Raw genomic sequence first — 23,885 nt, forward strand, 5'->3', positions numbered from 1 at the left:
AACCCGTTGCGCATAACTAAAGTAGCTAGCCGCCGACTAATCTCGACTATGTAAAAGATCGCAAGATGCAAATGCAGGTAGATGACAAAAAGATGGGGGTAGTATTATACAATGCAGAACCAAAAAAAAAGGCAAGAAAAAAGCAAGACAAAACTCCCAATGCACCCCGTTATCCAGATCGATGCTTCCGTGCTTCATACACAGCGTTGGACTGGACCTGCGTTTGTCCGCCTTCTTCAACCCATGCAAGAAACATGAGAGTGAGAAAGAAAAAAAGATCAATATCATGCATGCATGCACGCGAGATCCACGCAAACCTCACATGGTCTTGCGTGCCCTACCACCCTTCTTCTTCATCTTCTTCGCACTCTCAATCTCGGCACTGCCACTGCCCATCCTCAAACTCCTGGGTGTACTGAACCGGTCACGGATATTATTCTTGATGACTTTCCCCACCTTGTCGCGCTTGAGCTGCCTCTCCTCGTTGGGGTCAACAAAACGGTGCACGGTGCGGTGATCCCGTATCCTCTCCTCCCTATCGTGCTTGCCTTCCTTCTCCGTCTTGGGCCAAGGAAAGCCGTAGAGTTTGGAATGGCGTTCGCAGCGCGGACACTCCTTGCGGGTGTTGTAGCCGTCCTGCTGGATAAAGTCTGCCTCGCACGTGTGGCAATTCACCCACTTGGAGTACTTGGCCGACAGCAGCGCGTTGGACGTCATGTAGTCGCCTGGTTTGCGGGGGTTCTCAGCGTACGAGGATTCGTCGCCTTCGCAGAGGGTGATGGGCGTGCCGACGCGGTTCTGGACTTCGAAGCGGGATTTGGAGCGTGTGGTGCGGAATGTGCATGCGTGGGGCTTGCGCTTGACAATCTGTTCGTTTTCACTGTCAAATTCGAGGCTCGACGAGAGTTCGCTGAGATCAGACATGTATGCGTCGTCGTCTGCAGGCGGGGAGGGCCACGGGGCGTTTACCATTGTCGTTATTGTCGTTACTTCTGTCTTCACTGTTGCCACACCCAGTGCGGGGTGCTCCTCGTGGATGGTCTCAGCGTCGACTTTCTCCTTGGACGCGCTACTCTCCAAGTCTTCCTCGATCGATGTGGCATCGGTTGATTGTGATGATTTGGGCGAGGCCGCGGCTATGGATGACTGCGGTGACACTTCTCGCGATGGCGTGGTTTCATCCACCTTCACCATGAGAAGGCCGTCACGCTGTTGGTTGCGGATTTCGCGCGTCATTTGTGCCAAGTTGATGGAGGGGTCCTCGATGCTGGATACGGGAACTTCTTGTCGTAGTGACGAAGTGCTGTGCGCCTTCTTGAGCGTCGTCTTTCGAAGAAGGTCCGCCTCATTGTCTGGTGACTTTTGCTCGAACCGGGCTCGTTTGCAGGTGGGCGTCGTGTCGCGCGAAGCCTCTCCATCCGACTCGTCTCGCGGCCTCTTCAACGAGACTGATTCGTCTGTCGCGATGAGGTCCTCTGCCTGCTCAAGGCTCGTGACTGCGCCCCCTTCGATTTCCTCGTCCTCGTCCTGTTCGATTCGCCTCTGTGGTGCCCAGCCATTCTGCTGCAGACTTTCGCAGGTGCTGCAAAGACATTCTTCATTGTTGTCGCCAAAGTAATCTTCGCCATACGAAACTGTAATCTCGTCTCCCTCGTAGATAGGCTTCACCGCCACAATCTGCATTCCGTCGTAGCCCTTTGTCGTGAGCTTTGCGTTGGCATCGCAGTCATGATTTGCGAATCGCGCAGGCCCCAGGAAGAGTGAGCGCGTCTTCTTTCTGCTGGAAATGACCAGACTGAAGTCTTTGCGCGCCAGCTCTAGCGACTTCTCTTGCTCTTCTGTCATAGCGACTTGTACTCCAGTCAAGTACTTGATCTCCTCCCTTGGGTTGATGTCTTTTCGCGCGGTGATGGAGGCCTCGTGCTCGGTAATCGTATAGCGGTTCGTCGTCGTTACATCGAATTGACAGTCGGGCATATAGATGTTGATGTATCTTCGGAGGTGGCGCTTGAACTGCTCCTGGTCGTTCTTGTCTTTGAGACCACTTACGAACCTGCGCAGAGCCGTTAACTGCAACAGCTTTTGCACCGCCTCCGCCGGATCTTTCTCCCAGATGACATACTGCCGGATGATATCAGCAACGTCTTCTTCACGCAGACCCCGCGAGCCCGTAAATCGGCCACCCCGGTTTTTGCGGATAGTGAACCAGCCGTAGACTTTGTCAACCACAGCGTCAGTAATGATATCGTCGAACTTGGCGAGTTTGTCGAGCGTGAGCTTCGTCGAGGGCGCCATGGCTGCGCGGTGGTAGGAGGAGTGGGCAAACAAAGACGGGTGCGCGACAAAAAGAGGTTTCGTGTCGTTCGTGTCGTCGTAGGGATGCGTAGTTAAAGGGGAGGTTGGCGCGCTGACGTGATTGAAACGCGAAAGTGAAGGGCAGCGCAGCATTCACTCAATACACAGTACAATACACCAAGAGGGAACAATAAGGAACTCGCGACGCAGATAATAGCAAAGACGCGCACAAGGGAAGGAAGGAGCGACGGGTGCGCACGGAGGCGGCAAACACAACAGCCCTCCGATAGTTTGCGGTTCAGCGGGAAGACAAGACCAAGACCAAGACGACTGACAAGGCTGGGGCTCAAGATACCCCTGTGTATGGAGACCCGTATTGCATGCGTGGAGTCTAGGGATGCCTAAGCGAATGGCTAGGGTACGGCGGCGGCTGACGGCTGACTGCAACTTCGTCTTTCAATCTGTGGGCACATGCAAACAAACGTCGTGCCATCACGCATCACGGGCAGATAGTGCGCAACCAAGCTAGTACGACCAAACAGACGACGGAGAAGAGGCGCACACGATGATTCAGCTAAAGGTGCGCTAGCCGCCAATTGCGAGGGATAGAGTGGTGGCTGACGGAAGGGCTTTTAGACACTGGTGAATTGCATCGACAACTCTGGCGCCGCCATAGTCGAGTGTGTCAACGTGCTGCGATCCAAGCGGCCTGCAAAAGTCGGTATGTGAATAGTTGGAACGGTCATGTGCGTGGTAGAGGTTGACAAAGGCAGGCGACCGCATAGTAGTAGTCGTGAAGAAACAACGAAACTTTGGCCCCGAGACGGGCAACAGCGTGTCCATCAGCGCAGCGAACAAGGTGCGACGAGGCGATGTACGACACGCCGTCGTAGTACGGACAGCAAAGAAGTGGCAACGGCCAGATGGCAGCGTGGTCAAGTTCGACGACAACGCCTGCGTGCTCATCAACAAGGCGGGGGAACCCATCGGCTCAAGAGTTAGTGGCGTCGTTGCTGCCGAACTGAGACAGAAGCAGTGGTCCAAGATCCTATCACTGGCACCCATGCACGTGTAGATACGGACTGGGAAAGAAATGTATTTTTTGGAGTCTATGGAGCACTTGAGCATGTAACAGTATGTGTATATGCAGATATACGGGTATCTGAAGACCTTTTTTTCCGAAACTCCTCGCAATAGATGCCGTGAGATCAAACGCCGCCTGAATGCATGCCCTATCCTATTCATCCTTGATGTCGCTCTTGTTCTCTGGGCGCGAGACGTGGCCGCAACCGGCGCATACAAAGTACAATGCCTGGAGAATATTAGGAGTGCTCGCCTGGAACAATGGCCAACTTACCATGCCGGTTTCGGCGGTACGCTGCTGCGACTGGAAAAAGACAGCCTCATTCTCGCCGCACTCTGTGCACTGCTTTTGAATGCGCGGTAACTAGACGGAGGTACGGTCAGCGAGCACGCTTAACAGCTGGCTAGCACAGTACTGGAGGGGGACGGGATGCCGTCTTCTTTCAGGACATGGGCTCGTCCCACATGTCCTCGTCAAAATCTTCTTCGTCGTAGTCCTCAAACTTCTCCTCCTCTTCTCGCATCTCTTGCTGGGGACGCTCGGCCTGCGGGTCCTCGTCCTCGGCCTCCAGCACGAAGCCGGGGGCGGATTCCTCGCCGCAATCCTCGCATATGATGGGCATGCCGCACATGGTGCAGCAGGGCATCTCCTCGTCCAGGGCAGCTTGGGCGGCTTGGGCTTCAGAGAGGGAGAGACCAACCGTAGGATCCTGGGCAACCTCCGCTGTGACACCAGCTGTAGCTCCGACTGTAGATGCGATTTCGTGGCGCATAACGCAGGACGAGGGCGCCTCTTCGGTGAAGCTGCACGTACGGCAAGCGAAAAGCAACTTGTTCTCCGACTTGTCTTCACGGGGGAATAGCAAGTTGGAGCTGCTTCAGGTTAACACCTTGACGGGCGCGTCGCAAGTTGACTCACCATTCCGAGCAGAAGCGGAAGAGAATGGGCTCTTTGCCGCCCTTTGCACGTGGTGCCTGTGGTAGTGGTGATGACATTTTTGACCTTGTGTCGTAATATGTGTGGGCGCAGTAGGCGGTATTAATTGTTGCTGTGGACAACTAAGCGGCGTGTTGGCAGGAAAGGTAGGTCGAGAAGAAGCATTGCGATTACGAAGATGAAAGCGGTAAAGCGCGGGCCAGGCCCAGCTGATTCGCCACTTCCGTTGCTGTTACCTTTGTTTGGCAGCAACCCCCCGCATTATCGACCCTCAAGCGCCGATCGCCCAGAGAGGTCCACCGCTGCAATTCCAGACGACGTTCCAAGCCGCACCCCCAATTGCCCCTGTTATTAAGAGAAACCATCAAACTTTGCACTGCTCGTCCCCTCCATTCCACTCTTTCATCGCACCTAAACTCAGACATATACATATACAGCAAAAATGGTAAGCATGGCGCGACATCATCTCTGCGCTTCACTCAGCAGCTCACGCTTCACAGTCAGCCGGCGAGACTGGTCTTCCCGAGGGATGGGAGGTGCGCCGCTCCAACACGAAGAACCTACCATACTACTTCCACGCCCAAACCAAAGACTCGCGATGGGAGCCCCCGGCAGGCACCGACCCCGAGCGGTTGAAGACATACATGGCAGCCAACCACAGCTCCAAGGGCGTCGCGCCCGCCGCATTTGCGCCGACCGAGGGCAAGATTCGATGCGCCCATCTCTTGGTCAAGCATCGCGACAGTAGGCGTCCAGCTAGTTGGCGGGAGCCCAAGATTACGCGCTCTATCGAAGAGGCGCGGGAATTGATAAGGAACTATCACGCGCAGATCAAGGCATACGAGGAGGGCGGAGACAATGCAAAGTCGCTGTCTGAACTCGCAACCACCGAGTCTGACTGCAGCAGTGCTCGCAAGGGCGGTGACCTGTGAGTTTTGTAGCGTAGCGAACGGACCGCAGCATTAACGTGGCGCAGGGGTTTCTTTGGCAGGGGTGATATGCAAAAGGAATTTGAGCAGGCTGCTTTTGCTCTCGAGAAGGGTCAGGTTAGCGACATGGTCGAAACTGCCTCAGGGGTGCATTTGATCCAAAGGTGACTTTCCTTTCATATGCCGTTATATAACGCTGACAATAAACGATGCAGGCTGGAATAGGAGACGGGCCGCGCAAACTCTAAAGCCCCGCCAAAGAAGGGCTGAGCATGAGCTTGAGCTTCAGCATAGCAGCGTGCGAGCCGGGGCTGCTGGGACGTGGGCCGGCTGTGACAGAAGGTTCAAAGCCGTGGAGAAAGTGGCTCAAGTTCCAATGACGAATCAGATGGGTAAACCCACTTACGGTGCACGATGCATGTGAGACTTGACATAGGCGCGGTAATGGAACCATGGTGCTCATTCGGCGTGTCGCCTTTTTGTTTTGATTCATTCTTCGTCTCTTCCACTTGAGCGACTGTCCGGGCCATCTGCTGGTACTGCGCGTGCTGACGGCATAGCAGGACCACGCCTCATTGGAGCCATGGAAGGCTTCAAAGAGTGGCGAAAGACTTTGGTTGGACAGTTCAAGCACCCGAGTATACAGCTATAACAGGGCAATGATTGTCTGGATGGCATCGTATGACATGATGAGGACGGAAGACCGTCAACCATGTCGATATACTTTGCTTTGTGGGGCCGGAACCAGTAACTACCAGATGCGATATTTTGTCACCAATGGCGCGGACAAGACAGGCGTCCATGCCTGTAGGGGCGAAAAGCGCCCTGATATAAACTGCCGTCTGCACATTACTCTGGATACGATACCTGTCTCCTGGCTCATCTCGCACGCCTGATCGACAAGCAGCTGACGCGCTTCGCACACTATACGTACAGCCATCCAGCACGCTAGCACCGTAAGTCTGAGCCGGGCCCGGATAGTTGGCAACTCGAAACACGCGTGCTAACAGGATGGTTTGCAGGCTGTCTTTGTCGCCGCTTGCATATTTGTCTGCGACTCGGTGCAGTTTCAGTCTGAAGCTGTTTCGGCCGGCATACCGAGAAGGTCGGTTTGGTGGTGCGCCTTTGTCCCAACCCGGTTCCGGTCCATTCCGAAGGCGGCGCGACTCCAGGAAACCCTCGTCCGTGACGTAGCGCGCGTAGGTAAGTCGGCCAATGTTTTTTTTTGCTTCTTCACCCGTTGCCAGATCTCATTCCACCTCACCACACCAACACCAATATCTGGTGCATGCTCTAGCCCTAGACACACCCTAGACATTGATGCGTGGCTGGCTGCAGACGGATGCATTTTCGGACCATCTTGCATGGCGATAGCGTGGGCAAAATGCCGTGCAGCTACCTGGGCAGCGATCCCGAGTGTTTGGGCTGTACTAGTACCTTTCTCATTGTCCGCGCACACTGCAACGCTTTCCCTGCATCAAAAGGCTGCCCGTAATTTGCTGTCCAAGGCTCACCAACCACAGCGTGTGTGATTGCCTCGCACTTTCACCGTCACGTCTGCGCAATTTCCTGCTTTCTCTACTTGACGTAGCTACCCCGTCACCGTTCACGCCATACCGCCCTGTCGTCGGTCGCCCTATCCTTGGGAAGCCCATCCGCCTTGTGCCAACGCCGCCCGCTGCCCGCAAAGTACCCGCAGACCCCTGCTGTCTCCACAACCTTGCTGTTTACTCGGCTACCTTGTCCGATCACCCAGCCTGCCTGCGATCCTTTTACCCTTCTTCCACCTCTCCCTCACCACCTCTCCCTCACATTGATTTGTCTAGAAGATTCCGTCATTCTCTACAAATACCACTCACACTCCTTTGAGCCCTTGCACTAAACAGTCAGCCTGCTGCTGCACTAGACTCATAAGCTCAGCCCACCCTCGACTCTCTCTCGAGCAATTGTATTCCTCACACAGACCTACGAGAATACCTACTACCGCCATGGCTACCCCGCAGTCTCCCAAACCCATTTACCACGACCCAATGCACCTTGCCTGCCTACGGAGTTGCAGTCGCAAGAGCGTTGCTTCCTTGTCTCGCTCGGCTTCCCACATCGACTCTCCCCGTACTGCTTGTCCCAAGGATGGCGATGCTTTTAGCTATGACCCTGCCCACCTACGCCATTGGTACTGCCCACAGGAGCTCTGGGTCCGTCTTCCCCAAAATGTCCAGTCGAGCCTGGCCGCTGTCCAGCACTCTGGTGCCGCTGTTTTGACTGGTAAGTGCCGCCATCTCACCACTCATCTAAGCGTCGTCTCTCATTGGCTAGCCACTGAGCCCGTATCTCTGACTGCGCAAATATATTGACTCGACACTAACAATATACAGGCTTCGAGCGTCTCGACAAGCACCTCGAGAGCATTGAGGATTGCCACGTGGATGCCAAGTCTACTGCTGATGATTACTTGGTCCAGCTCGACGAGCTGCCGCCGCCAAAATTCCGCACTGTCAGCAATGCTAGCAGCGTCTTCCACTCGGACTCATCGTCACCCTGCACTAGTGGATCATCAGTCTCTCACTCAGGAAGCAACTCCCCTGTGACTTCAAGCCTACCCATGTCTCAGATCATGTGTCCTGGCTCGCCCATCTGCCTCGGTCCGTCGGAACTCTCCCGCTCCCGTGAGCGCTCTTTCTCGACACCTCTCAAAGCACATGATGCCTACTATGCTGCTGAGCTGTCGCATCTCCGCACCGAGGCCCTTCCCCGTCTACGACACAAGTCCTACAAGGTCGACAGCGAGTGGGCGCAAGCCAAGCACCATCTTTCCGCAGACGACGTCAATGCCTTTGAGAACTTCTGGGCGGAGAAGAAGTGCGCCATCCTAAGCCTTGACGAGCGGGGTAGACGCCTTGCGAGCGCCGTTGGTCTCGCCAACACTGGTCTTGGCTGGTGTGCACCGTAGAGGCTAATGAGGTGGATCTCCAGGGTTTGGTTCTCGAAATGGTTCACGGAGTACTGCTACACCCTCTTGTGAACCTGTTTCCTTTTCCTATCATCTTGGAATCCCTTTCCTGTTTCCTTTTCCACTCATCCTTTGATTTCTCTATTCTGAAATGCGTTCATGAGCGAGGAGTTGGTCGGTATTTACTGCTTGGGAAGCATCTACAACATCGGAGACACGGGATCTACTTTTGGACAGGATGGGTGCCTATGGCTAGATCACATACACATCCGTGTCTCCACAACAATAGTCTCACGAGAGATGCATTGGCGTCAAAGGCGGCTGCCTTGGGCCTGCTTGGGAATTTTCATACTACGATCGGGTCATGGATATGGTCAGTTCAGATAGTAAAATGATAACATCAACCAAATATGCCTGTTCTTCTCCATTATTCCGGACTGTACGCAATTCACGCAATATTTACGCCATCACTATGCTGCACGTCGCCTTCATCATCGCCTACTCCGAGGAATGTTGTTTGCATCGCTTACCTTGTGCTACCCGACATAGACCGTTTTCAGCCACAACTGCATGACGTGTGGCGGCCCAACGCACAGTATCCAACAAGTTCGGCTGTCCTATCACCAAGACAAGCTGACAGCCGCATCAATTTCATTTGCCTGTCAGTATAGTGTCATGGAGCGAATAAACTTGATTAAACGACATCAACGTCACTAGCATATCTGCACCTCCATACTGAATCTAAAAGAAACTCTGGTAATAAAAAAAAGCGCTATTTCCAAAGCTCCCGTGGGCCGAGAACAAGGGAACAAGTTGGTGGTACAATACTGTGGTTGTACTGGAACGCCCAGCCAAGCCTTTAAGCCCGATCCTGCACGTTGCGTTCGGCACTGGCTCCAGCTGCGTCTGCCAACCACCACACACCTGAGCGTCAGCCCCTGTCACCACACCCAACCAGCAAGTTTGTTGGGTCGCTTTCCGCGTCAACCCGATCGACACCTGTTTCAGTTTCAAGTTTCAGGACTGGGACCGCAGCAAACCTGAGGCGTCGTCAGTGTGGCGGTGGCGTGGCGGTGGCATGACGCTGGTGTGAGGGCTTGGCATCGCCATCACCCAGAGGTATTTTGACTGCAAAACGTTTCTTTGTTGCTTGCTTGAAAATGGGGTTGTGACAACTGTGAGGGTGACTATTACCGTGACGGAATATTGACGATTGTGTTACTCCGGATTATGGCCTCGCTAACGAACTGGCTTGACAGATGTCTAGTCTAGACTAGTTTTTGTCGTCGACTTATCCTACTCTAGGATACTGCCAATGGCTGGAGTGGCCGATTCGTTCTTGGCCGGGCTAATAAGCACCGACCTTGAACCCCAGCCACCTGCCTCGTTGCACGTGTCTCCGAGCCGTTCGTTCGCGTTGCCCGTGGCTCTGCGCGACTCAAAAATAGACTAATACTCGTTTTCAGATGTGGGTCAGCACGTTTCGTGCTTCTCAGTATGCCTCGTCGTCATCTGTCTCAACGCGGGGTTGCTTGCCGCCGTCTTGACTGCCCACGGCTTTCCTGTGCGGGCTGGCGCCAAACTTGTGTGATCTTGGTAGCGAGCAAGAGTCGTTGCTATTGTGTCTTCGGTCACGAGGACCGCCTGGGCAAAGAGTCAGCATGTACGATACGAAGGAAAGTCTGATGGGCACCCACCGGGCCGATCGTACGCAGCACCATGTCGCTGGATGCCTGAAGATCGTATTGAAGGACCCGGAGGTCCGAAATCAAACTCGTCGGATTCGGAGTATGATTGTGCTGCCCTGGTTCCTACACCACCACCGCCTATATGACCGCGCATGATGCCTCGTCCTCCTCTTCCGCGGCCTTGAGCCATGGCTTGGGCGGCTTGCACTGCCGCCATTGGATCCATGTCTAGACCTCCGCCAAACTGTCGTTGTGCCCCGCCTTCTCTGGCCCCGCGGTGCGACATAAAGTTTCGGCGCATACCAGCTTTGTGATTCTGCATGCCTGCTGGCATGACATGTGGACTTGGCATTCCCATGCCCAACGGCCCCATTTCAGAGTTATCATCTTCAAATTCTGCCATGCCGCCGCCGCCGCCCATGCCCATGCCCATGCCCATGCCCATGCCCATGCCCATGCCCATGGTTTGATATTGCATCCCTCGTCTACTGGTGGGGTCTGGCATGCCAGGTGGCATTCGGCCAGGCATATCTACACCCATGCGATAGCCTTCACCACCCATCATGCCCATCTGTTGAGCTATACGTGGATCCATATGATGCGGACCACCCATCGTAAAAGGACTGGGTCCCATTCCGGGGCCTCCGAATGGGTGTGGTGGTTGCGGGGGAGTTGTTGAGGTAGGTTGCTGCTGTTGGTGTGCCTTGTTCATGTCATGGAATCGCGAATCGAGCGCATCTAGCAAATCGTCCTTGAGACCTTGGAACGATTCCTTTCGCTTCTTCTCCTCTTTCTTCTCCTCCTTGCGTTTTTCCTTCTTCGTTTTCTTCTTTTGCTTCTTGCTGTCTTCGCTTCCACTCTCACTCTTCTTACTCTTGTCCTTTTTACATCCAGAGTGATCTCCACAATCACGGCCTAGATCGTCTCGAAGTATATACCGTATCTCCCCACTCCCATACTCATCACCATCATCTTCAGAATCATCATCACTTCCCTTACCCCGATGCGGCCTATCGTGCCGTGCACGGTATAACACACGTTGATTCTTCCGGCAATCACAGCCAGTCGTACATATACATGCATCAAGAAACGGATCTCCGTCAATCCACTCCCTTCCCGAAGGCCCAACCCTCTTCTCTGATAACTGTCCCTTGTTCAAGCGCGCCGATGTCTGCGGTTCTGCACGCGGACGCTGTCGTTTTGCTTTCTCAGTAGATGCATATGCGCCCATGGGTACGTGTTCGTAGCGCCGTCCGGAGCCCCGGCGCGGTGGTGGCTGTGCTGGTGGCGCAGTACTGCTACTTGATGTTGAACTAGGCGCAGGCGGAGGCGCAGGCCCCGGGCCGGGGCCGTGGTTGGGACCGGGGTAGCCCGGAGGGTAGGGGTTGATGTTCGTGTTCATGGCTCCGACGGGTAGGTGTGGCATAGATGGGTGAGTTGTGTAAGCGGGTGGCATACCAAATAGTGGATGTGGCTGCTGCTGCTGCATCATACCAGGTGGTGGCATCATGTTAGACGGTGGCATCATGCCATTACCCATCATACCCGGTCGTCCTCCTGCCCCTCCTCTCATCATCTCAGGCGCTGACCTAGGTCTCCCACTTTCATCAAGCCCACGCTCCATATACCCTCTTCTTCCCATCCCTCCTGCTCCTCCATCCATACCCCCCATCCCGCCCCCAGGACCCCGTCCCATCCCCGGCCCCATCCTCCCACCCCGTGGACTACGACTCGGCATGTCGAGGTCTGCAAGTGTACTCGCGTCACTAGTATGCGTAACCTCGCTTTCTGATCCCACGCCTCCTCCGTCTCTGCCTCTTCTTGCTACTCCGTGGTGGTGCGGGCCGTATGTGTGAGGTTGAAAATGGGGATGGGGATGGGGATGTGGACGCGGTCGGTGGGGGTATGTTGGTGCTGGTGGTGGGAGCTTGCAGGGGAGGAGTTTGGGCTGGACTGTGAATGCTGGGTTGGGGTAAGTAGTGGACTTGATTAAAGGTAAAGACGGGGGTAGGTAAGGGACTTACAAGACGGAATAAACACTTTTCCCTGCAAAGTATCGATTTCGAGGAGGGGTGCTGGTGTGGATGTTGATGCTCCCATTTCTGATGTCTAACTCTGTTCCTCTCCTTGTCGACTTGTTTGCGTTCCCGCCACTCCTGCTCTTACTATCTATCTTCTAGCTTTGAATGCGGGGTTTCCCTCGTACTCTGACTTGATCTTGAACAGACCGAACCCTTTTGTTTGCTCGTTGGGAGTGGTGTGTTACACAAATGTTGTGTTGGCGGTTTGAGTGCGTGCGTGGTGTTTGTGGGCCGTTACACGGCATGAGCAGTTGTACAGGGTTTGTTTGTTTGGACTTTGACGTAGGTCATGTGTGAAATGGATGACTTGGTGGGAGGGGTTGATGATGGGTGGTGGATACGTGGTATGAGAGGAGGAAGATGGGAGGAGTTTTGATGAGGGATGATGGATACATGGTGTAAGGTAAGGGAGATAGGGGTCGTTTGATGAGGCATGATGGATACATGGGTATGAGAGGAGAGTGTTAAGAGGGGGTTTTGATCACGAAGGAAGTCTGAGTGTGTGAGTAGAGATGGTATTGTTACATGTAGGACTATCTGGGTATGTGCAGGGTATCGTATGGGGGTATCATATAAAAAGACCAAACGAGATGAGCGGGGCTCATGTATGAAGCCGTATCCCCACTCAAGAATCCCAGACGCAGGTCAGAATAAGAATGAAAAAGAAAAAAAATCCCACAAACCTCGCAAGGCACCATGGAAAACCGCAAAACTCCCCGCTTTTCACCCAATAATCAATAAGAAAAATATCCTTCACCACCACCACCTCTCACAAGTTCCTCGGTCCAACAACTCCCACCTTCTCAACCAAAATCTCCAATCTATCTCCTCCCCTACCAACAGCATTGAACTGGCTGACCCAGCACTCTGTGGCCTGGCCATCACCCTCCTTGACACTCAGGCCCTGCAACTTCTCCTGCAGCGCCCTCAATCCCCTCTCCTGGAAGTCTTTGGTCAACGGATTCTTGGGCTCCTCTTCATGGCTCAGGCGGATCTGTAGCGCAAGCGCAGCGCGGTTGGCAGATGAGAGCGTTGTATAAACGTCAGGGCAGCCAACATGCGAGTGTGATGCCGTACGTATGAGCGCTTCGTCTGTATCCTCGGGTTTGGCAGCAGCGTCGGCGTCATCGTCGTCGGTATCGTTGTCGCTGCTATCGGCCATCTCGGGGTTGGCGATGATTTTGTACAGGTTCACGGCGTACGCAGTGTTGGAAATGACTTTCGCACCGTCCAGATCGTCGACGGTTCGTCCTGCATACTTGGAGGCCTCGTACCGCTTCACGAAGAAGTGGACATGAGTCTTCTGCGACGGGGAGAAGGGATGCGCATGCGTTAGTGTGTACATTGCACAACCGTTTGCATCGAGCTTGGAGCTCTGCTCTTCGATCGAGGGCCCTGTAGATGCGCGCACAGCGTTGTAAACCTTCTTGGCTTGTGCATTGGCGACGTCGATGTCGGTGTCTGTACGGACGCTGATTTCGGTGGTGGTGGCGGTGCTCTCCTCGTGGGGTGTGGACCAAGTCTTGTGGAAGATGGAGTATTCAAAGTAGGGTTCGGCGGATGGTGTAGGCATAGTGTCTGGAGTAGCAAACCGGACCTGCTTGACAACTTTGCCCTTTGTGTGTGTTGAGGGGAAAGGGCTTGATGGGCTTGCGCTCTTCTCACTTGCGTCACTTGCAGGATTGCTCTGTTGTTGATCGGAGTCGCCACTGGATGTGGCAGGAGAAGGTTGACGCATCGCACTCGGTAAGACGGTAGTTTCACCGGTTTTCAGGCCAGGTCCAGAGGCTGCACTCTTTCCAACAGGCACGGCTGCATTTTCAATCGGTATCATGTTCGGCACCATGGGAGCAACGGCGACTGATTGTAAGTTTCCTTGGATGAGAGGAACTTCAGGTTTTGATGGTGTATCTGTTCCTGCTCTTGAAGGTTCTGCAGAGGACTCTGTCGGCTTCTTGACGGACCCAGCTCTTGAAGGTCCTGCAGAAGACTCTGTCTGTTTCTTGACAGGCGCAGCTCTTGAAGGTCCCGCGAAAGACTCTATTCCAGCTCTTGAAGGTCCCACAAAAGACTCTGTTTGCCTCTTCACAGCTGGAGCGGTGCGATCGCCGATCCCACCACTGATCATGTCCACCTTCCGCTTACCAGCTGCTTTTGCGGACAGCTTTGTCGTTAAAGGCTTCTTGACAGCTGGAGCGGTGTGATCGCCGTTTCCACCACCAATCGTGTCCACCTTCCGCTTACCAGCTGCCTTCGCAGACAACTTCTTCGGTATAGTTTTGGCCGCCGAATCTACCTCGGCCACGGGCACCGGTTGCTGTCTAGGTCCTGGACTGGGCTTGGGCTTCGGAGACTGGGCTTGGGCTACCTTGAGGCTTGTCGGTTCAGGAGCCCGAAAGGTGAACGCTGTTTGTGTAGCTAATTTCGGGCTCGCTGTCGGAGCAATCTGGCCTCTAGCTCGTGGCTGAGCTGTGTTTGCAGGTCTTTGGACCACTGTCGAAGGACTGGGCGGGGTATCTTTTCCTTTGTCGACTGCTTTCTCACGGGAACGGCCTACGGGTTTCTGCTTTGCAGCGCCCAACGTACTGGGAAGAGAGCTTTTAGGCTGAGCAGTTTTGGGTGGGGGAACCTTTGTAGTAGCATGTCGCGAAGCTTTCTGTGCAGCTCTAGAAGCACTCTCGGTAGCCTTGGGTGTCGGAAGTCCCCCAAACACTCGAGTGGAAGCTTCCTGAGAGCTGCTACTTGCCATATTCTGAGAAACCGCGATCGATCCCTGGAATGAATTCGCATCTTTTCTGTTTGCCTGTACTGACACTTGACGTTGGTGCTTGGGTAATAGAGCGGAATGCTGGGTGACGGTAGGAGGAGGAGGTTTTGTCGAAGGCTGCCGCGCCGAATGCTGGGCGACGGTAGGAAGAGGAGGTTTTGTCGAAGGCTGCCGTGCGGATTTCGATGGCACAGTTGACTTGGATCTAGCACATCTAATGCGCTCCAAAGCCGCATTTATGCAGGCTTGGTTAAGTTGCTTAGTCGGGAGAGGTGTGAACTCTGGTAAGAACTTCGGCTCATTCTGCAGCGACACCGGAAGCAGGGAGAAAGGACGTTGGGGGGTGACTAGGCTGTTCTGACCTTGCGTATCGTGATTGACGTGGTCCTCTTCCTCATTCTCACTCTCTTCGTCACTCATGACAAAGCCGGCTATCAGGTTGGGTCGCTTTACTGTACGAGAAGCGTCCAGTGGGGATGCTGCACGCTTTTTGGTCGATGTCCCATTGTCACCTGCCATTTTTCCGTGAGCTTGACGACCAGGTGTTCGCTGAGATTTCTGCTTTAAAGTTGCTGGATGCTTCGAGTGCCCCGAAGAGCTTGCGCGAGCACTTGGTAGTGGTAGTACTGCTGCTAGGTTAGCTTTCTTTGTATTGCCACTAGAGAGGTAAGTGTACTTTGAGACTCACCTGCTACCGTGCTTTGATGGTGAAGTTGGAGATGCTCAGCAAACGCAGCGCGGCTGAAGTGATATCTGGGCTCCAGGCCTTCCTTGCCCCAATCACCATTTAGGTTACTCCACTCATTGTTGGGATTGGGAGGAATTTCCTCGGGTTGCGGGGTACAAAACAACCAAGAAGGCGGTGTGCTGGGCACTGGTGACACACCTATTGAAGCCGAGTCGTGATTCAGGCTCTCGTGGCGTTCCATGATAGACCTGTTTATCGGCTGAGATATGGCACAGGAATCTTCTCCGGAAACGTTGAGATATAGCAATAACTTATAAGTTAGCAACTTGGCCCGCAAATCCCCAGATGCTATGGTCTGTATCGCTTCATTCAATGCGCCAAACGAATATAGGGGACGTGCGTTCTACTACGGCAATCATTCGCAACCTTTGACGGAGTCTTGCGGTGAGAATTGAGGGGTACTTCCAGGCCTTGTTCCGTACATTGCCGATACAAACGAACCTCTGGGTGGCGTATCTTGAACATAGACCATAGTCATGTTGCTTTTGATACGATCCGCGATAGGTATTATGGCATTGGGTACTTGAACCCCCACAGAAGACATTGCTTCAAAGAGCCTTCTCTATGAGTAATTTGTGAATGATCTCTTAGGATTCTGCAATATCAATCCAGCTGCTAACATGCAGAGCTTAACGTGCCTGCCTGAGCGCATGCCGGGGCTATCACCTGGGCACGTTGCCCCACAGCTGCGCATCTCAGTATCATCGATCTTGACACATCATAGCAATCAACCTAGCCAGTTAGACGCATTTGTAGAAGATAATTGGAGTTTCGATCTTTTCGTTCGAGCCGTTACTCGAATTGGGCTTCAGGGTGAACGTCGGTGATGCAAGATCAGCAGCTTAGTCAGCCAACCCAACCCACCTTTCGAATCTCGAACCCCAAATTCATAGCCCACATATGCAAATGTCCGTGCAACTTCGTTCTTGAAGACCCCTAATCATGGCACAAGACATGCGCAATGTCTCCGAGGTACCGGTCTCAGACAAGGTACTACGAGACCTGGCGAAGAACGTGGCGAAAATCTTGCCCGACTTTGCGGGGAAAGAGCCTGCAATTGGCGTGAAGTAAGGACGCAAAGTCCGTGAGCGTTGCTTTGATGGCGTCAAAAACTACTAACGCAAATTTAGGGAACTGCATGATATCTTGAATCCAGTACTGGAAACTGCAGATTTGCCGGAATTGGAAAATAGTCATCGTGCAGCTGCATCCAATGCCCTGTGCGCCATCATCGAGTATTGCGCGGCTTCGGATTCTGACCATGTGCGGGAAGCAATCTTGGACGACTCAATATGGTTCAGGATATTCAACATCTACCTTCAAAGATCTGGCGATGCGAAGGGCAAGTCGATGAGGCAAATGCTTTTTGTCCTCTCAAGTGTCATTACCAAAGACCAGAGTCCACGCGCTGTCAACCTTCGGAGCCGGTCTACAGCCTCATTCTTGGACATCATCTGTGAACGAGAAGATCGAATCAAGGTTAAACCAGCTTTGCAGGGTCTTGCCCACTTCTTGCTCCGTGACGTCGTCTCGATCACACAGTTGGTCAAGCTATTCGATGAACGACGAGAGCAATCATCAGAGGAAGCTAAAGAGCCTGTTACCACGCAAACGGTATTCAAGTCATTTCTGGCCTGGGTCATTCACCATGACACAGCTCTCTCTGCAGGCCACTTGGTCAAAAATTTCCTAGTGCAGGCTCGCAGACTACCGGACTATGGGGTACAAAATTCCACACAGTCAATCTCGCCTTTCTGGATCGAACCAGTAGTAGAAACTCTGCACGACTGGCCGGATCGGATACAGGAGTTCAAAACGCATGTCTTCCCGCACTGTTTCCAACCTGACATCACCGAGTATACCCGTTTTCTCGCATACTTGCGGTTTGGAGTACATGTTCCGCATAACAGTAACCTACCACCTCAGCTTGCTGGAAATGGTGGGCAGAAGACTTCTCTTGATGAGAATGAAGAGTTTAGCATTCTCCTAGCAGCCATAGCGACAGGAAAAGAGCTTACTATTGTCAAAGACCGGGATCATAGAGCAGGAAGAGACATTGAAGTTTCTGATGGAGCACTCTACCTACCAGACGATATCGCAGGAACCTGGATGTCCAATCCAGAACCCGAAGTGCGACTAGCGGGAATGTTTCTTTCGGTGTACTCAACTTCTGTCACGAGAGCCATCAGCGGCGGTGTCTTGCAAGCACTAAAGCGTAACCTTGTTCATCTACATACCGACACTGATGCGAACTTCCGTCGAGAAGTACACGGATACACACAAAAGCTTTTTGATCGTTTGAGGGCAAGTACAGCCACACTTGCAAAGTCAAAAACGAAAACTAGTGCCCCTGGGCAAGTACGACTACCTTTTCCCAGGATGGGCTCTAGCTCAAAGCCAACGGTGATTGGAAGATCGCAAGAGGACCCACTCTGTGAATCCTTGGCATTTTTAGTCTGGTATATACGATTTCTTGAATGGGAGCTACGCCCAACTGCATCTTACCAGAGTCGCATCACAGCACTGAGATCACTCACAATTGTTCTACGGTCAGGCGTCGACGCCGGAGTCCCATTTGCTAGTCTTTCCAAGTCGGCACAAGGACAGCTAAACTGGGCTCATGGAATGCAGATTGGAAGGCCAAAACTTGTACGCTCGCTACTGGATCTTATATCGGACCCTTTCGATGACATTAGAGACGAAGCTGTGTCGGTCCTACAGTTATGCTTGGTAGCACTACCGAAAGATGATAGAGGTAGCGTCATGTCAACTATACCGCGCTTCGTATCCCGAGCTGAGCATACGATGCTCCAAACAGGTCGGGCAGACCAAGCAGACGGAGTTGCTCGTGCCTACGGGATGATATTCAACTTGGCCAGCAATGACGCAGTTGAGGTTGCGAATGGACCATTTTCATCCAAGCTAGGACTATTCGAACACCTAAAAAAGCAGCTCAAAGATACACTGGCTGTCGCTCATAGCGATCTCTCTCAGGCTGTTGACGGCCGGCCTGTACATGGCACCTTTGCTGCGTTACGATACATGGTCGACCAGCCCGACTTCTACGCACTTGTATCAAATGCAACAGGGGATGATCTCGCGAAATGGAAGCAGCTTCATGGTGAAGTAGTGGTCGGTATCGAGAGTCTCTGGTCATGTGTCTACCATGTTCTTTGCGCGGATGCACCGGAAGGCCATGTTCCTGACGAGCTGGAAGACGAGGGCAGTTTGGACACCAAGGAGATCTTGAGCTACTCGTGGAGAGGTCTTAAGGAAGCAAGGTAAGTAAGCCTGGTTGTATGTGGAATTTGGCTAACAACGAAGCGTGTTATTGCGTACCATCATCTCCAAAGCACCCATAGGCGACAAAGAGAGCGATCTTGTGACGCCGCAGCTCTTTCAGAAGTTGGGAAGGCTTTGCTTTACCCAGCTACTGGAACTCCGCCATCGTGGTGCGTTTTCGACAGTATCTCAGACGTTCGCAGTCTTTTGTCGTCGTTGCTCATCGTCAAACCTCGTATCCCTCCGTGCTCTGCCAGAGATGTGGTACCAGGTATGCAAGGAATTGATTTTCGATGGAATCTATACTGACGTGTTCCAGGAAACACTTCGTTCGATCCAGGCCAAGTCAGATGCCATTACCCGAAGATCTGCGGGTATACCAGCAGCCATGTCTGCTCTACTAGCAGCAGAGCCCCAGCCGGGAGGCAAGCTCTTCCCTCGCGCCATGAAGGATCTTATAGCAGAAACACTTGTTGAAGCTCAGAGTGCCAACATTGAAGAGAGCCGTCTACCTCAAGTGCACGCACTCAACTGTATCAAGGAAATATTCACTACATCCAAGCTCAGCGTAGCGTCCGAAGCGTACATTGGTCAGGGTCTTGAGCTTGCAGCCAAAACCTTAAACTCCCACATCTGGCCTCTACGCAACTGCAGTCTGATGCTGTTCAAAGCGCTCATAGAACGACTGCTAGGCAGCGATGAAGCTCAAGACTGGAAAGAGCGTGAGCGAGCAAAGACTTCACGTTTCTCCTACGACAACTACCCGAGCCTCGTCAACATCCTAATCGATCTCCTGGAGCCAAGTAGCGACCGCAAAATCATGAATACGCCCGAGACTGGTAGCTCACCTCTTGATCTTCATGGCGCAGAGGGCGTCTTCCCTGCACTTCAGATTCTACGGCAAGCCCGGCCACCGGGCGATATCAACAAGATCCAGGCCTTGGTTAGGGACTTGCTACCGAGCCCGCACTGGCACATGCGGGATATGGCTGCTAGGACGTATGTATCATTGCGGACGACGACGACGGAGTCTTCTCGTGCGCTGTCTCCTATACTTGACACCATCCCAAGCAATCATAACGGACAGCATGGTAGGCTTCTGGTTGTCAAGTATCTGCTTAGAAAGATTCTTCGGGATCCGGCGCAGTGCTGTAAGTTTTCTTGTCTTCATTCATTGACATAAACGTAGCTAATCGCCTATCAGCCCTGCAAAATATCGTCATGCTCATGCAACAGGTCTGCAGACATGCGCCGAGCTGGTATACGTCCAGCAATTGCGTTTTCGTAAGCGCCGCTTTTCTCGATATCGTGAGCCTGTTAGGTACGACTCTGCTCGCACAGAAAGATGCCACGTCAATCCTCTTTGCATGGGAGGACCTCACGGCGGGTGTATCGATCGGACCGGAACACAACATCGGGCCCAGCGACCACCAAGGCGATTCTCTGCTCCGGACATCTCTAGCACGTGTCTACTTCATCGATCGCGTAATTCTGCGTGAGAAGTCACTCGGCGTAATGGTATCAGACGACTACCAAGACGTTGGCGATGCACTCATGCTCCTCGCAACCGAAGACCCAGATACATGCCTTGACGCATTGGAGACCCTAGACACCATCATTACTTCCAACCCCTCCTCTACTATAACCATCCCCCCTCTCCCTAGTCCTCGCCCACATCCACCGTCTCGTCCTCTCCGCTACCGACCCAGAAGTCATCTCGAAAGCGCAATCCGTCCTCGCCTCCGCCCTAACCACAACCCCCCACCTAACCCACTCCTTCTTCGCCACCACAACACCCCAAAACATCTTCACCACGCTCTCAAAACTAGAGTCTCAATGCCTCACCGCTCCACCCTCAAACACGCAATCCGCCCTCCACCTCCTCGGCCCCTTCCTCGACACTGCATACGCCACCACCCCCCCCATCTTCTCCCGCTCGCAAAGAAATTCTATCGGCGATAGCCCGATACATCCGCATCATACGCTTCGCAACAACAGACACAAACCCCTTCCCCACGCGCTTCGCAGCCGCACAATCCCTAGCGTCTCTATCCCACATCTTCACGCTTACCCCTCGCTCCCGCTCCACAGCACCCCTACTGCTCGCCCTCGTATTCCTCCTCTACACCCTCCTCCACGACGACGACGATGAAATCAGAGATCTCGCCGCACGCACCACAGGCAGTTTTCTCCGCGCCCAGGGCGTCAGGTTCAAAGACACAGTGCCTGTGCTGTGTGTACACCACCTCGGTGCTTTTCTCTGCCGTACCGCTGCGAATACAGCGACGTCGAAACACGGGTTCACGCAGCCACTGCTGAGGGAAGCAGGGAGACGGTTGAATACGTCCTGGGACAAGGGGTTCAGCGAGGCGTTTGAGGAGGTGAGAAGGGAGGATACGAGTCTTTTTGCGAGGGAGAGGCAGAATTTGTATGTCGATGATGTTGTTGATGGGGTGTTTTTTGCGAGGGTGCTGGGGTGGGTGCTTGCTTCTGGTGCATTGGCATCGGGAGCTGGTGCAGGTGAAGAGGTGGTGAAGGGTCTGAGTACTTGGGTTCGAGATGGATTGGGTGTGCTGGAGATGACGGCTACGGCCCAAGATGACGGCGCGTTGGGGTGGTGTAGCAAGGATGAGGTGTTTGCACTGAGTATGAGAGTTTTCGCTGTGGCGGAAGTTGTGCTGGGGGCGCGTTGTGGGGGCAAGAGTGAGAACGTGGAGCGTGTGGTGCAGTGTCTGATGCGCTTTTGCAAGGTAGCAGAGGAGAAAGAGGTACATGGGTTGTGGATGGAGCGGATCCAGGGGATTTGTGAGAGGTTTGTGTTGAGGAGTCTGGGACGAGTGAGGAAGAGTTTGGTGGTGTGAGTGATGTTTAGACATGTGTACGCGTGGAAGAGGAAGATAGAAGGAAGACGAAACTTGTGATTCAACTCACAAAACCTCTACACACTTACAAAGTAAATACTTCATAAAGCTTGGTAACATCATACGAAAAGTCAGCTTCGCTATACAATAAAGAAAAGTAAACACCATATTTTCGAACAGAACAAAAAAGGCAAAAGCCATAGAAATACACAATACGAAATTCACAACTAGCGTCTATAAAACACATTGACCGGACTCTCCCCCACCCTCACCCTCACACTTCCATACTTTGCCTGCCAAGCAAAAAAGTACATAAGCGCCGCAAGTGGCTGCCCCACAAGACAAAAGCTCATCCAGAAAATCATGTTGCCCGCAACCTTGCCCTGGATCCAACTGACCTTTTGAATGAGATCCGTGAGTGCTATCAACGGAATCTGTATAATCATGCCGGTAAAAGCGACACCAATGATGTTGTGAGTGGGCACGCCGACGAGCAGTTCGTGGAGGATGCCAGAGAAGACGAAGACGAGGATTTGCGCTACGGCAGGGGGAATCCCGCGACCAACGAGGGGGGAGTAGATGTGACGGCGCATGAAGTTTGTTACGGGCTTGTTCCAGGTGGTCCAGTATGTGCGAATGGATGAGACGTTCCACCAGTCGCCGTAGAATTCTCGGTCTCCGAATCGCATCACTTCTGCGAGGGCGTTGAGGGCGGATTGGAAGAGGGCGAAGAAGCCGCAGAGCCAGCAGAAGACGCTAATTGTGGAAAGCTTCATGACGCGCTCGGCAATGGACGTCAGGTTCAAAGTGAGGATTTTGTCGAGGGAATTCTGAAGGAGCGGTGCGGCGTATTGCGCGGAGGCTATCCAAATGACGATGCTGAGGCCGGCGAGCTCGACCAGACGCTTGAAAACAAAGTCCCATCGTATCTTGTCGGTTCGGGGGTATACGGGCTGGTAGACGAGAGTTGGTGCCCACCAGAAGTAGCAGAGGTTCTTCATATTGATATTCTGTGGGTATGGACACGCCTGGTATAGCTCAGGGAGCGGATCGGCCTGCTTGGGGTGCAAGTACGCATGGCGGAGGTCGCGGTTCGTGAGGACGTACGAGGCACACTTGAGAAATACAATGACTGCATGGAGTTCGCATAGGGTACCGATGCCTGGGTGGTGGATGTCATAGTAGACATACTTTGTCGCAATGTAGAGGTTGGCGACGGCGTTGACACTATGGAAGAAGGCGACAATGTACCAGGTCGAGTTGAATTCGCGCAGCGCTGCGGCATATTTGGCGGGCGTGTCTTGGTCCTTTTCGGTGGATATGCGCGAGTAGGCGCGATCAGCCTGCCAGGCAGCAGCGAGCTCGATCAAGTAGGTGACGAAGAGATGGGCGGGAACCAATAGGTAGAGAAGCAGGCCGGTGATGACATCGGACCGGCGATAGTCGTGACAGCTGAGACATATAAGAACGCCATACTTTTGGAGGTTCACAATCATCAATCGCAAGTTGGATACAACTACTCCTGTTAGCCCAATGCGGACGGGACGGTAACGAGGAACGCTTACTGAGCACCAAGATCATGAGATTCCTGAAGCCAACGAAGCTGGGACTCTTGTCGGTGTCATGGCTTAAACACGAGGTGCGCGTCACGGCGTGAGTAGCGTAAACATGGCGGTACTTTGTGTCGCGCGTGCGCTCAGTCTTGCCGTTTGCCTTTTGGTCGTGGCTCGGCCTGTGCCGGAGGACCGAGGCACTGGCAGACGAGGAATCCAGGGCAGAAGATTGGGCCATTTGGGTGAGTGTTGCCATTATTACGCGTGGAGAGGAGTGGGAACGAGGGTCGCTTTCCCCCAGAGCGCAATGGCTCATGCGGAGGTAATTAAGGGTCTCAGGGTGGAAGGCTGGAACGGGGTTGATGCTCGGATGCGGCGATGGCGATGACGACGATGCAATTAGGTCTACTGGACCATTGAGCGCGGTGCTGAGAGAGAGTTTGGACTCGGCGCCGTCCTGCCATGGCCGTGGATGCGCGGCAATGGGTCAGAAATATGAGATATGACGGATTCTGTTGGGAGTCTCGTCGAGCGGGGATCTGCACGGTGATGCACCTCATCCATGTAACTAATCCGTTGAGCCGTGGCGCATACGTGTGGCTTTGCAGTTGGTTCTGTGGCTGAGACGCTAGTGAGAGCTCCCGCTCCGGCGCGACAAAGCACGCGCTTTCACTATCTGTATCGTGAACAACAGCCCCATGACGGTCGCTG

At 53.4% G+C, this 23,885-nt stretch overlaps 11 protein-coding genes across 11 annotated transcripts; 5 read left to right on the forward strand and 6 right to left on the reverse strand.

The window, feature by feature from the left end:
- Window positions 1-398: 398 nt before the first annotated feature.
- Window positions 399-2,295, reverse strand: PtrM4_125150 (SET domain containing protein; the record flags this gene model as incomplete). The annotated part of the gene is made up of 2 exons (XM_066108700.1): window positions 399-403; window positions 429-2,295. The coding sequence occupies 2 exons, from the start codon at window positions 2,293-2,295 to the stop codon at window positions 399-401; spliced, it is 1,872 nt and encodes a 623-aa protein (XP_065960692.1).
- Window positions 2,296-2,860: 565 nt separating this feature from the next.
- PtrM4_125160 (mitochondrial 54S ribosomal protein uL14m) lies at window positions 2,861-3,370 on the forward strand (the record flags this gene model as incomplete). The annotated part of the gene is made up of 3 exons (XM_001939609.2): window positions 2,861-2,875; window positions 2,932-3,016; window positions 3,069-3,370. 3 exons carry the CDS (start codon window positions 2,861-2,863, stop codon window positions 3,368-3,370), a joined length of 402 nt encoding a protein of 133 aa, XP_001939644.1.
- Window positions 3,371-3,821: 451 nt separating this feature from the next.
- PtrM4_125170 (RPB9, DNA-directed RNA polymerase, subunit M-Transcription elongation factor TFIIS) lies at window positions 3,822-4,374 on the reverse strand (the record flags this gene model as incomplete). The annotated part of the gene is made up of 2 exons (XM_001939610.2): window positions 3,822-4,251; window positions 4,298-4,374. 2 exons carry the CDS (start codon window positions 4,372-4,374, stop codon window positions 3,822-3,824), a joined length of 507 nt encoding a protein of 168 aa, XP_001939645.2.
- A 383-nt stretch (window positions 4,375-4,757) lies between these two features.
- On the forward strand, window positions 4,758-5,469 carry PtrM4_125180 (SurA, Parvulin peptidyl-prolyl isomerase; the record flags this gene model as incomplete). The annotated part of the gene is made up of 4 exons (XM_066108701.1): window positions 4,758-4,760; window positions 4,816-5,243; window positions 5,292-5,408; window positions 5,460-5,469. 4 exons carry the CDS (start codon window positions 4,758-4,760, stop codon window positions 5,467-5,469), a joined length of 558 nt encoding a protein of 185 aa, XP_065960693.1.
- Window positions 5,470-7,232: 1,763 nt separating this feature from the next.
- Window positions 7,233-8,194, forward strand: PtrM4_125190 (uncharacterized protein; the record flags this gene model as incomplete). The annotated part of the gene is made up of 2 exons (XM_001939612.2): window positions 7,233-7,509; window positions 7,620-8,194. 2 exons carry the CDS (start codon window positions 7,233-7,235, stop codon window positions 8,192-8,194), a joined length of 852 nt encoding a protein of 283 aa, XP_001939647.1.
- A 1,492-nt stretch (window positions 8,195-9,686) lies between these two features.
- PtrM4_125200 (uncharacterized protein) lies at window positions 9,687-10,285 on the reverse strand (the record flags this gene model as incomplete). Its single annotated transcript, XM_001939613.2, has 2 exons — window positions 9,687-9,838; window positions 9,892-10,285. The coding sequence occupies 2 exons, from the start codon at window positions 10,283-10,285 to the stop codon at window positions 9,687-9,689; spliced, it is 546 nt and encodes a 181-aa protein (XP_001939648.2).
- An 82-nt stretch (window positions 10,286-10,367) lies between these two features.
- Window positions 10,368-11,113, reverse strand: PtrM4_125210 (uncharacterized protein; the record flags this gene model as incomplete). Its single annotated transcript, XM_066108702.1, has 3 exons — window positions 10,368-10,370; window positions 10,418-10,797; window positions 10,960-11,113. The coding sequence occupies 3 exons, from the start codon at window positions 11,111-11,113 to the stop codon at window positions 10,368-10,370; spliced, it is 537 nt and encodes a 178-aa protein (XP_065960694.1).
- Window positions 11,114-12,732: 1,619 nt separating this feature from the next.
- Window positions 12,733-15,659, reverse strand: PtrM4_125220 (uncharacterized protein; the record flags this gene model as incomplete). Its single annotated transcript, XM_066108703.1, has 4 exons — window positions 12,733-13,062; window positions 13,159-14,280; window positions 14,332-15,356; window positions 15,419-15,659. 4 exons carry the CDS (start codon window positions 15,657-15,659, stop codon window positions 12,733-12,735), a joined length of 2,718 nt encoding a protein of 905 aa, XP_065960695.1.
- A 761-nt stretch (window positions 15,660-16,420) lies between these two features.
- Window positions 16,421-16,549, forward strand: PtrM4_125230 (uncharacterized protein; the record flags this gene model as incomplete). Its single annotated transcript, XM_066108704.1, has 1 exon — window positions 16,421-16,549. One exon carries the CDS (start codon window positions 16,421-16,423, stop codon window positions 16,547-16,549), a length of 129 nt encoding a protein of 42 aa, XP_065960696.1.
- Window positions 16,550-16,828: 279 nt separating this feature from the next.
- Window positions 16,829-21,621, forward strand: PtrM4_125240 (DUF2428 multi-domain protein; the record flags this gene model as incomplete). The annotated part of the gene is made up of 5 exons (XM_066108705.1): window positions 16,829-18,759; window positions 18,803-19,031; window positions 19,080-19,911; window positions 19,965-20,299; window positions 20,590-21,621. The coding sequence occupies 5 exons, from the start codon at window positions 16,829-16,831 to the stop codon at window positions 21,619-21,621; spliced, it is 4,359 nt and encodes a 1,452-aa protein (XP_065960697.1).
- A 227-nt stretch (window positions 21,622-21,848) lies between these two features.
- PtrM4_125250 (ARE1, Acyl-CoA cholesterol acyltransferase) lies at window positions 21,849-23,430 on the reverse strand (the record flags this gene model as incomplete). The annotated part of the gene is made up of 2 exons (XM_001939616.2): window positions 21,849-23,137; window positions 23,187-23,430. 2 exons carry the CDS (start codon window positions 23,428-23,430, stop codon window positions 21,849-21,851), a joined length of 1,533 nt encoding a protein of 510 aa, XP_001939651.1.
- Window positions 23,431-23,885: the final 455 nt, after the last annotated feature.

This window comes from Pyrenophora tritici-repentis, chromosome 7, assembly GCF_003171515.1.
Source record: "Pyrenophora tritici-repentis strain M4 chromosome 7, whole genome shotgun sequence".
Classification (NCBI taxonomy): domain Eukaryota; kingdom Fungi; phylum Ascomycota; class Dothideomycetes; order Pleosporales; family Pleosporaceae; genus Pyrenophora; species Pyrenophora tritici-repentis.